Below are 15,091 nucleotides of genomic sequence, written 5' to 3' on the forward strand. Positions count from 1 at the left end.
TACGGTGCGCTTCAATAAGCTCGTCTATGGTGTTATGAATGCCTAGGGCGTCCAGTTTCTCGTTAGAGGTGGTGATGGGAAGATGTAGGGCTTGTTTATAGGCCCTCTTGATCATGGTATTGAGTTTGAGCTTGTCAGTTGCATTGAGGCTAAGGTACAGGGCGATATAGGTGATCCTGCTCAGGGCGTAGGCGGTTACCAGGCGTATAAGGTTGCTTTCCTTCATGCCGTGATGTCGATTTCCGATGCGTGCAGTGAGGCGAGTGGTTTGGTGTACATGTTTGTTTAATTGCTTGAGTATCTCCGTGTTTCTGCCGTTTTGTTGGATGCGTAAGCCAAGGATACGAATGCTATGTACTGTAGGTATGCGTTGCTGGTGCACGTGAAGTTCTATCTCGGGTGGGTGAGGGTCTGGACGTCGACCTTCCCCAATTAGGCTTGTACAGAAGGAGCTCCGATTTCTGTGGGGAACACGCCAGGCCGCGCGGTTCTACGTATGCAACGACCTCGTTGATGGCTTGCTGCAGCGTGTCTTGGATGTCCCCGTCGCTGCCCCCGGTGACCCACAGGGTGATATCGACTGCGTAGAGGCTATGCTTGAGGTTGGGGATGCTAGCTAATGCAGGCGGTAGTCCGAGCAAGGCCACGTTAAACAGAAAAGGGGATAGAACCGATCCTTGCGGCGTGCATTTGCTGCCGAAGTGAATAATTGGTGACTGCAACCCTCCGATGGTAATGGTGGCCGTGCTACCTGTAAGAAAATTCTTCACGTAGTTATATGTTCGATGTCCAACCTGGAGTTGTGCCAGTTGGTTCAGTATGGCCTCATGCGTGACGTTATCGAAGGCCTTGGTTAGGTCTAGCCCCAAGACGGCTCTGGTGTCCAGCCTGGAGCTTTTGTCGCCATCGATAATTTGGTGCTTGAGCTGAATCATGACATCTTGAGCAGAAAGTTTCGGACGGAAGCCAACCATGGTATTGGGGAAGAGGTTGTTGTCGTTCATATGTCTGTGTAAGCGTGTGAGGATGACGTGCTCGAGGACCTTTCCGACACATGAAGTCAGGGAGATAGGGCAGAGGTTTTCGAGTAGTAGGCGCTTCCCGGGTTTGGGAATCATAATAATTTTGGCTTCTTTCCATTGTGAGGGGAGGTTTCCAGTTTCCCAGTATGCGTTAAAATAAGCTGTGACGGCTAGTATAGAATTCTCATCTAGGTTGCGAAGCATTTTATTAGTAATGCCATCAGGTCCCGGGGCTGAGTTAGGGCGGAGTGCGAGGATGGCTTCACGTACTTCTGCTGCTTCTATGGGCGCGTCCAGGTGGTCGTTATCGGTGCCTGTGTATGCTGGAGCGGGTGTAGTAGGTTGAGGTCCTATGTATCGGTCTATCAATTCTTGAAGAACTTGTGCGTCCGTGCCCGGATGGGTGTGAATAATTTTTTGCAAGTTGTGCTGTTGTGTGTTCTTGCTGTTAGCCGGATCGAGGAGGCAACGGAGGATATTCCACGTTTTGGGTAGGTTTGGTTGCCGCTCCATGCTGTCGCATGTGCTGTGCCAATTTTGACGAGTAAGTTGTTGTGCATAGTCTTCGATTTGAAGGGTGAGAGTACTAATACATTTCCTGAGCTTTCGGTTGAGCTTGTTGTGTTTGTATCTGCGTTGCAGACTGGCGAGGGCTTCCCACATTTGCAGTAACTTGCTATCTGCCTCCTGCAGATTGGCTTCTTCAGGCACCAATTTAGTGGCTTTGCTCGCGTCTTGCAGCAAGGATGCGACCCAATCTTCGAAAGGTGGTTGGCTACCCGAGAAAGAGGTGAGGGCTCTGGCCTGCCGGAAAGCGTCCCAGTTCGTTATGCGGAGTTGACGACCCTTAGGCTTTTGCGGGCTTGCTCGAACTGTTGTTTGGATTAAATAGTGGTCGCTGCCCAAGTTGTCTTGTGTGTTGATCCAGTCTGCTTGTGGAATTCGTTTTGCGAATGTCAAGTCCGGAGTAGTATCTCTGCTAACGCTGTTTCCCATACAAGTGGGAGAAGTTGGATCCGTGACAAGAGTAAGACCTAGATTCTGTCCGTCAAGCCATAGTTGTCTTCCCTTTCGGCGGTCCATTGGGTATCCCCATGCCACCGCAGGGGCGTTTAGGTCCCCTACGATGAGCAGGGGGGCTCCCCTAGCTACTTGATCTGCTTTGGTGAAAAGTCGTAGAAACCTATGTTGTTCTTTGGGGCTGCTGTACACATTGAGGATGAAGAGGCTCTGTTGCTTGCACCTTGCAGACAGGATGATCTCCAGAAAAATGTGGGCTGCTGTATCAATGCCTGTGTGATGCTGTATAACCGGAATGTTTCGCTTAACTAGTGTGGTTACTTGGGGCCTGCGGTTATCATTGCAAACTGCGGTGTATGCCGCGTATCCCGACAGCTTAGCCGCTTCTCCGGTCTCTTGTAATGCGATAACATCGGGAGAAGTATGTGGTGCGAGAGAGGTAATGTATTGCTCTAAGTGTGCTCGCTTTCGCCGGAAGCCCCGGCAGTTCCACTGCCAAATGCAGTAGGTAACACGTTCTGGATTACTCGCAGCCATCTTTGTCGGGACGCGAGTACGGCTTCTTTAGGGGACCTGCTCTGGGACGGAGTAGGGTGTTTTCCAATTCTGTCAAACGGGTGTTGTGATTTTTAGCCAAAGTCGGGACCATGTCTTGAAGCACTTTGCGCGTGTCGTCCATGTTTTCCTGTCGCTCTTGTTCTCTTGCCGCAAAGGCTTGCTCAATTCTGGGCAGTAGTAGCGTTTCTAGTTTCGCCGTAAGGAGGTTGTCCATTGCGCGTTCGAGAGCCTTTTGCAATGGAGGCGTCGAGCAATGTGGCAAGCTTAGAATCTAATGCTTCGTTGAGGTTGCGTTCTATCCGATGTTGCAGCTCAGTGAGAGCCTCACAGTTGACATTTCCTTCTGAAGTGTATGCTGGTGCTGCCACTTTTGAAATTGGTTCGAGAGCTTTGCGTTTGTGCGAGGTTGGTTGTTGGGTGGTTTGCGGGCAATCTATTGCAGGGACAGGAAGGATGTCTGCATTTGATGGTAAATGTTTGGGTTGTGTGTCTGCAAGTTGTGATTTGAGATTAGCGTTTTCTGTCTTGAGTTCTTGTATCTCAGCACGTAAGGATCGGAGCTCCTGCATGAAGCTGCATGGTGCACTTCGCTGGGTGCTATTCAGAAATGCAGCCGAGTATATGAGGAGCATTACGATAAGCAGTGGGCGTGTTGCACATGTGCACTGGTTGGCTTCCAGGCGTGATGTTGTGCTCCAGTACATACATAATGTACCATTTGGTAAAAATAATGAATAAATAAATAAAATAAAAGCGACTGTCAGCATGAAAAAAATTTACTTGCCATCCCAGCGCTGTGAAAGTGGATGTCCAGTGAAGCTGTTGCAAAACCACCACTGCAACTGCTGAGGGGGGGTATGCAATGCTTAATTTATGGTTCAGATGCTTGTTTTGAACTTGTTCTTTTTGAAGTGTATGCTGTTCTGTGCATTGCATGGGTGATTTCAACGAATGTATACAATGTTTCGCTTCACACTTTGCTGAGCACTTGTAACCTCTGCCTTATGGCAGTATGAGCCATTGCTTATGGGGGTATGAACCACTGATGATGATGATAGGGGCTTGTTTTGAGCTTCTTCGTTATTGAAATGTAAGCTGTTCTGTACGTTGTATGCATGATTTTAATGAATGTATGGAGTGTTCACTTCACTTCGCTGGGTGCTTGTAGCCTCTGCATGATGAGGGAGATGAGCCATTGCATTTTTGCTTGTTTAGGAGGTTATGAGCCATTGCTGATGATGATAGTTTCTGCTCATGGATGACAGACACATAACATGCCTACCACTGAGAGGCTAACAGCTTTGCTGTAAAACCATAATTCACTTGTAGTGAACTGTACCTTTACACATAATGTGTACATAATTTTCGTAATACATGTGAGTGCATCGTAGAGAACGAAACGAACACAAACGAGAAAAAAAATATATGGTTATCATCTTCTTTTACGAAAAAGAAAGAGAAAACAGGCTAATGCCGCAATACAATGTCACATAGTCACACTGCACTACGTTTATAGATCTATAAACGTTGATTCCATATGCTTGGACCATGCGCTGTATAGAACAAAGATATCTGTAATCCAGCCCCTATCACTGCTTAGGAGACTCGCGCAGTTCGTAAGCGGTCGCCTTGCTGGACAATTTTAATTCACACTGTAAGGTATGCTGTTATTATTAACCAAAACTATTTTATTCATGTGTGGAAACCTAATTCACCGAACAAAGTAGTAACACAATGTAATCTACAGCTAAAAGTTTAAATGCTTGTCGAGCTATAACAGCACAGCTCCTATCATAGCAGAATGGTACCTAAGCTGTTACGATCGTTCATGGCTCCTAAACCGCAGCTTAGAACCAAAGAAGAGTACTGCTATAAGGTGACATTTGTGAATGGAACATTCAGAAATACACAATTGATCTCCGACACTGGTTGTAGACCAAGATATGCGCACACGCATTGCACTGCGTGCTTCCTCCGCCTCAACGCCAGCAGAAACTCTGGCCATGCCGAATTACACCACTTCAGCATGTCTTACAGAACCGTTTACCACATAGAAAACGCACGTCATACTAAATGGACTGCACGAGCATTAAAACAAATGCGAGAAACTACTACCGAGCGTATACCTTCCATGCAAGACTGAGCGCTCGCTTAAGCCAGCATGCTACTGCCCATAGATGGTGCCACTGCGTAGCATTATGGTGGCTCCCACGAAAAAACGGTGTATATGCTCGTCATAGGTGCAAGTCACCGTAGACGAGCGCAAGTCCGAGCGAGGACCAAACAAAGGGGCCAGTGGATGAGAGGAAAAACGTGTACGCACGTGATGTTGCCTCGAAGAGGTAGGCCTTACACTTGCTCTGCCGGTTGCACTGGTTATGCTGCTATGGCTGGTACGGCTGGCAGCACAACGTGCCGCCACTGAAAACTGGTCCATGGAAAAAGCCTACCTCCGAAAACTGTCACAGGTGAAAAGAAAGCAGCACTGGGGTGGCAGAATAGGCCAACACCCGTACAATGGTGACAGGGTTCACCTCGGTCCTCTCAAGGTTTAGCTTAAATGTGCAGTGAGAACTTACGTCCATGCGAACTAGAGTGCGAAACAGAATAATGTGTGCCACCATGCAATAAGGGACACCACAGTTCTGCTGTCTCACTCACTCTGTAGGCAACACCGCTTGTAAGTGGGAACTTCCCATACATCGTAATTTGCATCGGATAAAAAGCAAACACCTATAACATATAAAAAATGTGATTTTCAACAATACACACACACAGTATTCCGGGGTCGCATGGTAATAATCTTCGGCCCTAGTAGCAGAGCCTCACTATGAGGCGTCGTGGCATACAGTTTCTTGCAATTGTCTGTGCCAGTTTAAAGTTATAACCCCAACTTAATGCGCGAATGGCATGTTCGATTCTATCACTATAAATCATAGTCTTGTTATTTCCACCAAAATCTCAACGGCAGTTATCTCAAATCTCAACAGCAAACGGATGCTTGACCACGTTTTCAGCACTGTCGTCTTCTTCCCATTCCCACTCTTCAAGCTTTTACACCTTCGGAGACGGTGGAGAAGAGTCCATGGTATCTTCATCTGAACACAGATGCTCTTCATCATCACTGGCACTGCCATCACCTTGGCTCTCCACATCGTCTAGCTAAACATCCTCATCATTGCTGGTGTCGCTCTCGGCCTCACTGTTGAACACAAGTTCAGGAATTTCCTCTTGTGTCAAAGAATGTTTTTCCCGCCATGCGATGTTTTGCATGACACTGGGACGCGAGCTTTTTGCCTTCTAAAAAACAAAAATCAACCTCAAACAGTGGACAACTAGGTCCATCTAGTGGAAAACATATGAAGCAAAACGAAAACACCTTGTTTTGTGCTGCCATCTACTGAATTAAAGTCACAAGCAACTATTTCCTGAGCGGCCGGCGAATCGCCGGCCATAGCGACTTTGGCCTTTCATGTCACGGCCGGCAATCCACCTTTCGCGTCACGGCCAGCGATCTGCCGGCCGCGGAAGCCAATGGGTGAAGGCTGATGGCTAGCGGTGAAGACTGTCTCTGTTCACAGTGTGCATCTTTGGCATTGCATTGACAAGTGTACGAAGCTGCATCCTATTTATGCTGTGCATTTTCAAGCACAAGAAGCACATTAAATGTTTTATTAGTATTGTGACTTTCGTCAAGATTAAACATCTATTGCATCTGGTTGCGTAGTGTCCTGAAAGCACAGGTAAGCATTGTAACGTTTGCTGGGACACTCGTACTGTTCTGCAATAGATATTTTCATGCTGCATATAATGTCCTCATGTATTTTGAACTTTACCTGTAGTAAGTGATTGTTTCTGAATTTGATATCTGTTCAGTGAGACACCCATACTTTTGCATCTTAATATTTCAGTCACGAGGACAGGCTTTGATAAAACAGATCCAGGAACTTGCTGAGCAGATTGAGCAGACCCACTTGGAATTGAAGACTTTCCGAGCTCTTCAGGAGCACGAATCATTGGCCATCCCAAAAAGGGTTGAGGTAAGGAGATGCCTTCATCACAAGGCAGCAAGGGATACTTGCAGTAGAAGCTTTGGGGCCAATTTAAAAACTTCCTTCCTCTTCACATCATCAAAAATAAAATTATTTAGGAGCCTGCAGACCCATGATGGCACATGCACAACCATCTTGCCTGTTCTTTATCTGCATTCTTACTAGCAGGCATCCAGTAATTCTAAGAATAAATCTTGTCACTTTCCCCTGGCAAGCACAAAGGTAGTGAAAGATTACACAACTCTGTAGAGCAGGAAAAGACAAACGAGAGTATTGCAGAGCTGCCCATTTTGATAATGGGCCTCTTCGATTTTTGGAGTTCTGGCAGCCAGCTAGGTCCGTTCCTGATAGGAAGTCACGTGGGCTAGGATCCCAAGACAATCCGAAACTGCCCGAAGTTTGCAAAATCGAACGCCAAGGCTGCTGGCCGCGGGATAATTGTAAACATGCTACCGGCATGGCAGCGCCCGGCGAGGCCGGCGCGCACTCGGCGTAGTCGGCCCATTTAGGCGGTGCCAGCTTGAAAGTATATAGTTGCATTCAGGGACATAGTCACTTTCACGATATTTTCCGCAACTCTGCACAGGACGCGCACTGAGCCAACCGCACTTTGCACAGTGCAACAACGGCTTCCAACGTGTCCGATGCCAAGACGCGAAATCGGATGTGATTGTATCCCTGAAAACGATTGCTTGAGGATGCCTGCTCACAGCGATCACGCTGCCCACCGGTGACATTGATAAGTTGGCGCTTTGTCATCACTTGACAAGACATGAAAAAGCAGGATATCGGGTACATCTTATGCGCATAAAATTTCGTGCCAACATGCTTGGGCTTTGATTTCAGAAAGTTTGTTTTGGCTGATGGTGCTTCTGTTATGACCCTTACAAAGTGGGGATGCGGATGGCACATGAAAATGCACACCACCTGTGACCAGCGGAAAGTTTCACACGAAAAGCAGTGTTGGTAGCCATCATGAAAGCAATAAACTAATGTACATGTGCCTAGTACTCAACCAGTGCATTCTTAACATCAACGGCCTGCAGTTCGAACACATTTCGGTCTTGAGCTGCCACCCAATCATACGACGGAGAGAACACGGGCTAGCTGCAACACCTTTGCTAACTCCAGAAAAAGGGGATATCGCCGCATACATACGCGAGATACGTGAAAAAGAACACCACCAGAGAAAGGTGAACGAAAAATGTGCTGCAATGTGTGTGAATGAGCGTCTACAACTTGTGTGGAACACGATGCAGATAACATGCACGCATGAGAGTGCGGCGCGCTGTTTACCACCAGGAAGGCGCCTTCATGGGAAACACGCACACACAAAAGCTTCAAATGGTTCACCACCGCTTGTATTGCACCACCTCGCAATGCGGAACAATGTGCTAGAACTTACGAAGATAACACTAGAAGTAAGGAAATTCAAAGATGACTGTAGCCACTCAGCTGAGCGAGGCAAGTCCTCAAGCGCCCTGTTGCAATCCATCAAGTTCCCACAAAAATGGCGGAAAGCGCTTACCACCTCTTTTAGTTGTCTGCTAGCCAGAAAACTTCCAGGTAGCAGCCAGACCAAAATGCCGGTTCATAATGCCGGTTCCCGAAAGTCTGCCTTGCCTCATTAGAGCAGTGTTACGCGGTGAATCATAAGCTTGGGAAGTGGCAGTTGTCACGGGACACAGTATATATTCCTTAATTATACACGCCATCTCATGTCACAGTACGAGCACCGATATGCCTAATAAGTCTACTGGCAGGCCTTGAGAGCTTTTTTGGATGTACCTTTGGCGATTTAAGCCCTTAGGGGCAGTAAAAAACATGCATTAATTTTTTAGAAGTGTCCGATTTTTCAGAAGTTTTCACGACCCCTAGGGAGTCCGAAAAATCGGACGTTCGCTGTAAAACTGACCAAGGGGATGCTTCAAATGATCCGTGGGGCGAACGCACGACGGAAGGACAACAGAAAGGACCTACGTATTGAGGAATGAACAGGAAAGCAAGCGTGCCGTCGCTTTGAAGGAGCTTGAGCCCAAAACACAGAGTATTGGCTGATGCTGAGATGCAGGTGTCCCTCATCCAAACCAAAATAAACTCTTTAAAGCAGTGAAACACAACACTGAGGCAATGTGCAGGGGCTGAGAATATGTTAGGACAATTGAAGTTCACTTACCAGCTGTTGAGAGAGAATCTCACTTGTGACAAAGTTTGGGCCTCATATGTATGAGCTTGCTATTAGTTGATAGAAATAGCTCACATTCGAAAATATTTGCTTTTGTACGCATATCCTTTTTATTCGTATTTGAGTATGTTCAACTCGATTTGCAGTGTGTTTTAGCAATTATTTCAAAGATATTTTATTGGCTGTGCATTTTACTAATCCCTTGCTTCTGTTTTATTTTTGAATAATAAACATTACTCCTTACTATTCAAACTTTATTAAGTCGTTTTTTATGTTTTAACATGCCTACTGGAGAGTGACAGCATCGGGTGATATGGTGTCAGCCCGTATTGACATAAAACAAATTTCTGTGTCACTCAGGGAATTTCGCAAAGGCACTCAGGGAAAACCTGGAAAACTCGGGGAATTTGGAAATGTCAACTTGTTAAGACACCCTGTGTAGTGATTATAAGGGTGAAGGGAAGAGAGAAGTGCAGTGCCGTAACTGTCTCTCAAAGGAGGACACCTCAACAGCACTGCACAGGGTAGGGGAAGTGGGAAGGAAAAGATTAAGAGAGAATGAAAGAGAGCGGAGAAAAAAAAAGAAAAAAAAAAGGCAAGAGGGTTGAAAAAGAGGAAGCAATGCGGGGCTTATAGCCGCGCTCTCAGTTGAGTTTCGACAAAAAAGTCGAGAAGGGCAGCAAACGCTCTCTTGGCGATGGAGGCGTGGGCTGCGGGAAAGAGTAGTTCTGTCTCCGTGTTGCAGGGTAGACCCACACGACGATAGGATGTACAGAGCGCGGTGCGCTCAGCGTCGAACGATGGGCATCGCAGCAGGAGATGTGCGAGAGTCTCATCCTCAAGACACCCTGAATGTCTTGTTTTACAGCACGTTGTCATACATTCAGGTGTGCTGTCTGCGTGGTTTATTATGGCCTCAAACATTGCCCCAGGTTTTAATTAAGCTTGCGTTACGTTGCGCTCCCAATGTTGTTTTGCCTTAATGCACGCATGTCAGAGTAAAAAGAATATGCATTTGTTGTAGGCTTTGACTGAAGATGTAAACCGTCAAGTGGAGAGAGAAAAGGCACTGCAGAAGCGCTATGATGACCTGCTTCAACAGAAGGAACTCATTGAAGAAGCCCTGCTGGACATCAGAGCATAGAGCTCTCAGAAGAGTCAGGCATACATCTGTCTTGGCCACTGCATCACCATTGTTACAACTAACCAACTTTAGTTGTAGTTTGCAGGCCTCTTGTGTGAGATAAAGGTGCTTAATAAACATGTTAGAATGTTAGTGTTCATGCATGTAAACACATTCATTTAACAGAACAGAATCACGTACAATTTTTATCCAACTTCTACATATTTGCATCATTCACGCGTATTTCTAACAGGCACAAAAATATTGTAGATAATTCATCACTGTCATTAAATTTGTCAATAAAATTTCATACATTTTATTCACACTGAGAGCACACTGAACCGTTATTGTGTCACAGTTGTGCAAGGGTTCCACAGCCAAGTGTCTCGGTTGTTATCAACAGACTGGCTACACCTAGGTTCTAAGGCCTGTTTCACGGCTGTGGTCGCAGCGGCAGCGCTGCACGCAAACGCAGCTTCGTTTTGGCTCAACGCGTGCTGCTGTGATACACAGAGTTGCTTGCTGATAGCGCCCGTGAGCCGCGGGTTTCAGAGGTCTTCAAGAGCTGCGCCTTGCTGCACCTTTCCATGTTTTCGCTCGCGTGAGCTGCGTGTTTGATGGGTGTATTTAGTTGACGCTCCACTTTCGTGCTTGTAAACCTTGCAAAAAATAAAAACGCTGTGTATTGAACGGTGAATACGACTTTTATTGAACGGTGAATACGACTTTTTTATTCACATTTATATCTTTTTAAGCTGTTGACAGACGACCGCTGTAAACAGCTTGCTTGCTAAGTACACGCACACAGAATTAGCCACATTGAAGCAAATAACTGGGTTGGTTCATATTTACGCGATCTGGGCCTGAAGCACGTGCACATCAGCCAACAGCTCGTGTTTTCGAATACCGCAAGGCATTCGCGCGCCATCTCGGCCACCCGGATGCAAGATGCCTATGGACGGCTTTCAAAGAAGCTCGCGGCCCTTGTAGAGCTCGGGGTACTTCACCTTTTAACTGAAGAAACATGACCAACCAAACTACGAACACGTTAGCTCGGAGTTGTAAAGAAAAAAAAAGAACCAAACGTATATGGACTGCAGTGTGATCGCGTCTGTCGGGACCCATATCAGGGTGTCTACCAACCAGGAAAACCGGGAATTCGCAGGGAATTTGAATAATCTGGAAATACTCAGGGAATTTTTTCTTCTATCAGGGAAAATTAGCTGTACTTTTATTGAAAGGGAGTGAAAGTCGTCTTAAGGCTGGCTCCAGTAACAGATGAATCGCAACGAATCGTCGTTGACGCCGTGTCATCGGCACAAGGTATTGACAGACCTATTTTCCAGAAGCCCGATTTTTCGGACATGCCCGATACTTCGCGCGGCTTCGCGGCACCACCACGTACTCCATAGAGTCAATTAATGTATGTTGCCCTGACTGCAGGTCTGAAATGGACTTAATCAAAGCCACCACCGCCGCCATTTCGATTGTCTCGCCGCCTCGAATCGGTGCTCTCGCACGCCGATCCGCTGGCAGCCGCAGCCACCACCGCACAACGTTAGGCCTAGCTGATTCTGCGTTCGCTAGCCTCTTGCCGTGCGGTGCCATGTTTTTCATTGAAAGAATTCACCGCTGTCAACAATGGCACTGACTCCGCCTTTGTAATCCTCGCGTTTGGCTTCGAAGCTCGCAAAGCACAGCGCATTGCGCAATGCCAGTCTCCGAAAGTTAGCTTCGCCTCAATAACAAGTGTTACGCGGTGAAGCATAACAAGGGTAGGAAGGGACTATTGTCACGGGACACAGTATGTATTCCTTAATTATACACTCGTGCACCTCTGTCTCCTGTCACAATACGAGCACTGATATGCCTAGTAAGTGTACTGGCAGGCCTTAACAGCTTTTTCGGACGTGCCTGTGGCAATTTGAGCCCTTAAGTCTTTCGTTACCGCGAGAAAATTGTAGTTTTTTATAGGTCTCGGAAACAAATATTTACCACTACAAATAATATTCCAGCAACATAGCGTGTTGTGCATAATGAAATTCTCTTTCGAAAAACATACGTTGCCAAACAAAAATTTTAGGTAAAATAAAAATTTTAGAAAGCACCATTTTTGCTGCCAGTTGATAAAAACAAACAAAAAACGATATCTGCTAAAACATTAATATCAAAGGAAATTCCGAATATGCATTTCACAGATAAATAACCAAGGAATAGTGTCTGAAAAAATAAATGCTCAGTACACCGCCATTCTTCGGATACAAAAAAAAAAAGAAACTAAGACCAGTTCATCGCTCATGGCATGCGGTGAAGTAGTTCCTGGATTTTGTGAAGCATAGGTGCACTCCGCATTTTCCCCACAAAATGTCTGGTATTTGTTCATCTTTGCGGTCCTCGTAACACATTTTGCAGTTCCATCTTTTCGGCATCTTCTGAGGATGGTCCGATGAGTCCAGGGAACGCACTTCACCAGTTCATCTATAGTCGTGCACCTCTTTCGGGACCAATCGCTCTCAGCGTAGCTGGGCAACTACACGATTATGCATCCAAGCTTATCTGATTGCATTTTTTGCAATCTTTATCACTTCTGCAGAGAAGAGCAGAAATAAATTCCACGCGGTTGCAAACTGTCTTGCGCTGATCGGCAGTGCTGGGTCGAGATGTGCTACGGGTGGCCGCCATCTTGGCGTGAATGGAAGTTTCTTTGCTGCCGATGGCAGCACATCATAACCAAGCGAAGTATACACCCTGAAGATAATCAGGAGAGCTCTCAGGTCGTGCAAGAAGATTGGCAGATGAGTGCTCACAAGGAAGGAGTCTGCTCAAGGCCGTAACGAAAACTCACCGGTGAACAGTTGCGGATGTCCCATGCTGACTCTAAACATCATCGCCGTCGGAGCTTGAATCTGCTTTTCTGTCACCTTCGGAATCATAACTCGAGTCCGCGTCACTAAATGGAAGTGCGGGTGCAGCATAGTTTCGAGCACGACGCTTTTCTCGCGACGCAGCCGCGCGGGATGATGCTGATTCCCTCATTCAGGGAATTTCGCAAAGGTGCTCAGGGAAAACCTGGAAAACTCAAAAAATTTGGAAATGTCAACTTGGTAGACACCGATATGTGGTAACCATCGGGGGGGAAAAAGGTAAGAAAGCAGCACGTGGGGACAATTTGTTTCCAAAGAATGGAACTCGAGAACAACAGATGGAAACAAGCGGCAATTCTGAGGCACCAACGGACATGGCCAATTCGACATGGCTTCAGTTCATTTCTTCCCAAAGAACCCTCCTCTTTGTTGCGAAAATCCTTCATTTTAGCATCCCAAACAAGTGGACACTGCACAACTTGAGTGATGAACAGCTCGTTGAAAACTGCGCGAGACATTGCAAACTGGCAGCGGACGTCGTCTGCTACAACCGTCTGCTCAAGCCGGTGAGTTCCCCTGTTCCCTGCGCCGCCCGCGCTTCAGCCCCAACGTTACTAGACTAGCTTCTTCAGCCGTTGTTCAACCACGCCACTGTCACATGATCTTGACGTCACTGCTCAAGGCACTCCGCCATTGGTTGCCACTCTCGCCACTTGCGAATTTTTTCAAATGTTGCGATCGTTGCGATATCGTGATCGCAGCGGCGCGCCGCTCGGAATACTGGTGTTGGGAACGGAGGCTTGCTCACACGACGGGCGCCGTGCCGTTTCTAGCCCAAAATCGCTTGCATTAGTACCCGGGTGGCACGGTAGATTTGGCGTGCGTCTAAATGTACAAAAATCCCTCACGTGACCTGATCCTAGGTGCCTAGGGACAGGATTGTTTAGGGACATTTGAGAAGGCGCGATGATATGGCGCCAAGTGATGCTGTGGCGCCAAAGTTGGTTTGTGGCGCGTTGAATCTTCGGCCCACGCTGACCGCTGGTCGTATGATGTCTCCGCAGTTGGTTTAGTATTTGTTGGCGAAAAGTCGTGCAGTAGTAGTGGTGTGGCATGTCGGCTTTTGGTCTCGGTGAAAACTGGTGGTGCGAGACTCACATTTCTGAAGAATTCAGTGTTGCTGACGATTGAAATATTGAAGTGGCGTAGCGCCTCGACAATGCAATTTGCGAACCGGCCCTGTGCAGCAGCGTCATCACATCGCACGTGCACCTTTACTTGACGGGCGTCGTAGGCGGAGGTATTGTGCGTGTTCTTCGCCACGACTTACGTTACGTAAGTAATATGATGCTTAAGGTGGTGTTTGCTCACAACTGTTCATGCGTCCTTGAAATTGGGCAGTGCATGTTTTCAATCGTGTTCAGCGCTAGTGGGCCATGCGCGACTTCATGTGACTTACTTTTATTGTGGGCTTTACGACAGTTATCGCGTAGTGCTGTGAACTTAACGGAGCTTTAGTGACACCCATAGTCTGCCAGAATTCCACGAACTAAAATGCAGAGTAGATGTTTAATATTATTCGTATACCAAGGGCACGATAAACACGGCGAGGTGAAGCTTAATACTGTGCCATTATGTTCAGCTGCATCCCTGCCCATTTTTCGCGCTCTTACTTATAGCAATAGGGTGCAAGGTTCTGTGTACAGTTGGGACGAATGAATGTGTATACGTGCGTCTTCAATAACTTCACCGCAATACTTTTGTGTAATGCGATGAAGCAAACAGTGTATTGCGGTGACGGGATGTATGGCAGCCCTAGTTCCAGCTTTGATATCCCCATTACCCTGAAGCTACTTCCCCGCCCGCTTTACTATAATCTCGGGTGCTCTTGAACTCTCTATTTGCCGGTATCTTTATTTTCACATGCTGAATGGTCCCACCGCTATACATATATGTAGTGCGGTGAAGCTTATTAAAGTTGCCAAATGCTTTGACAGTGTCAGACCAAACAGTTTTAGAATGACATAGCCAATACGACAGCCCAGAACTTCACTTTAACAATTTTATTAGGACTGTCAGACTAATCTTACAACACAGAAAAACAATGTAAACACCTCAAGAGTTGATTAGCAAGTACTACTGGAAAGCACAAGTCTTGTGGCCAAGGGTGTGGTGAAGTGCTTTAAACACTCAACTGACACACCTTACTTAAGTGCTTAGAAATTTCGAGCATATTGATGCAGGTTGATCAGACTTACTGTGATATT

General features: G+C 46.7%; 1 protein-coding gene across 1 annotated transcript in view; it reads left to right on the forward strand.

The window, feature by feature from the left end:
* Positions 1–10,650, forward strand: part of Cdc5 (cell division cycle protein 21) — a 145,347-nt gene extending 134,697 nt beyond the window's left edge. Inside the window, exons 13-14 of the mRNA XM_050170303.2 lie at positions 6,512–6,640; positions 9,862–10,650. Coding sequence (XP_050026260.1) covers positions 6,512–6,640; positions 9,862–9,981 — 249 coding nt within the window. The 3' untranslated portion in view covers positions 9,982–10,650. The remainder of the gene's footprint in view (positions 1–6,511; positions 6,641–9,861) is intronic.
* Positions 10,651–15,091: the final 4,441 nt, after the last annotated feature.

The sequence above is a fragment of the Dermacentor andersoni genome, chromosome 6 (assembly GCF_023375885.2).
Source record: "Dermacentor andersoni chromosome 6, qqDerAnde1_hic_scaffold, whole genome shotgun sequence".
Lineage (NCBI taxonomy): Eukaryota > Metazoa > Arthropoda > Arachnida > Ixodida > Ixodidae > Dermacentor > Dermacentor andersoni.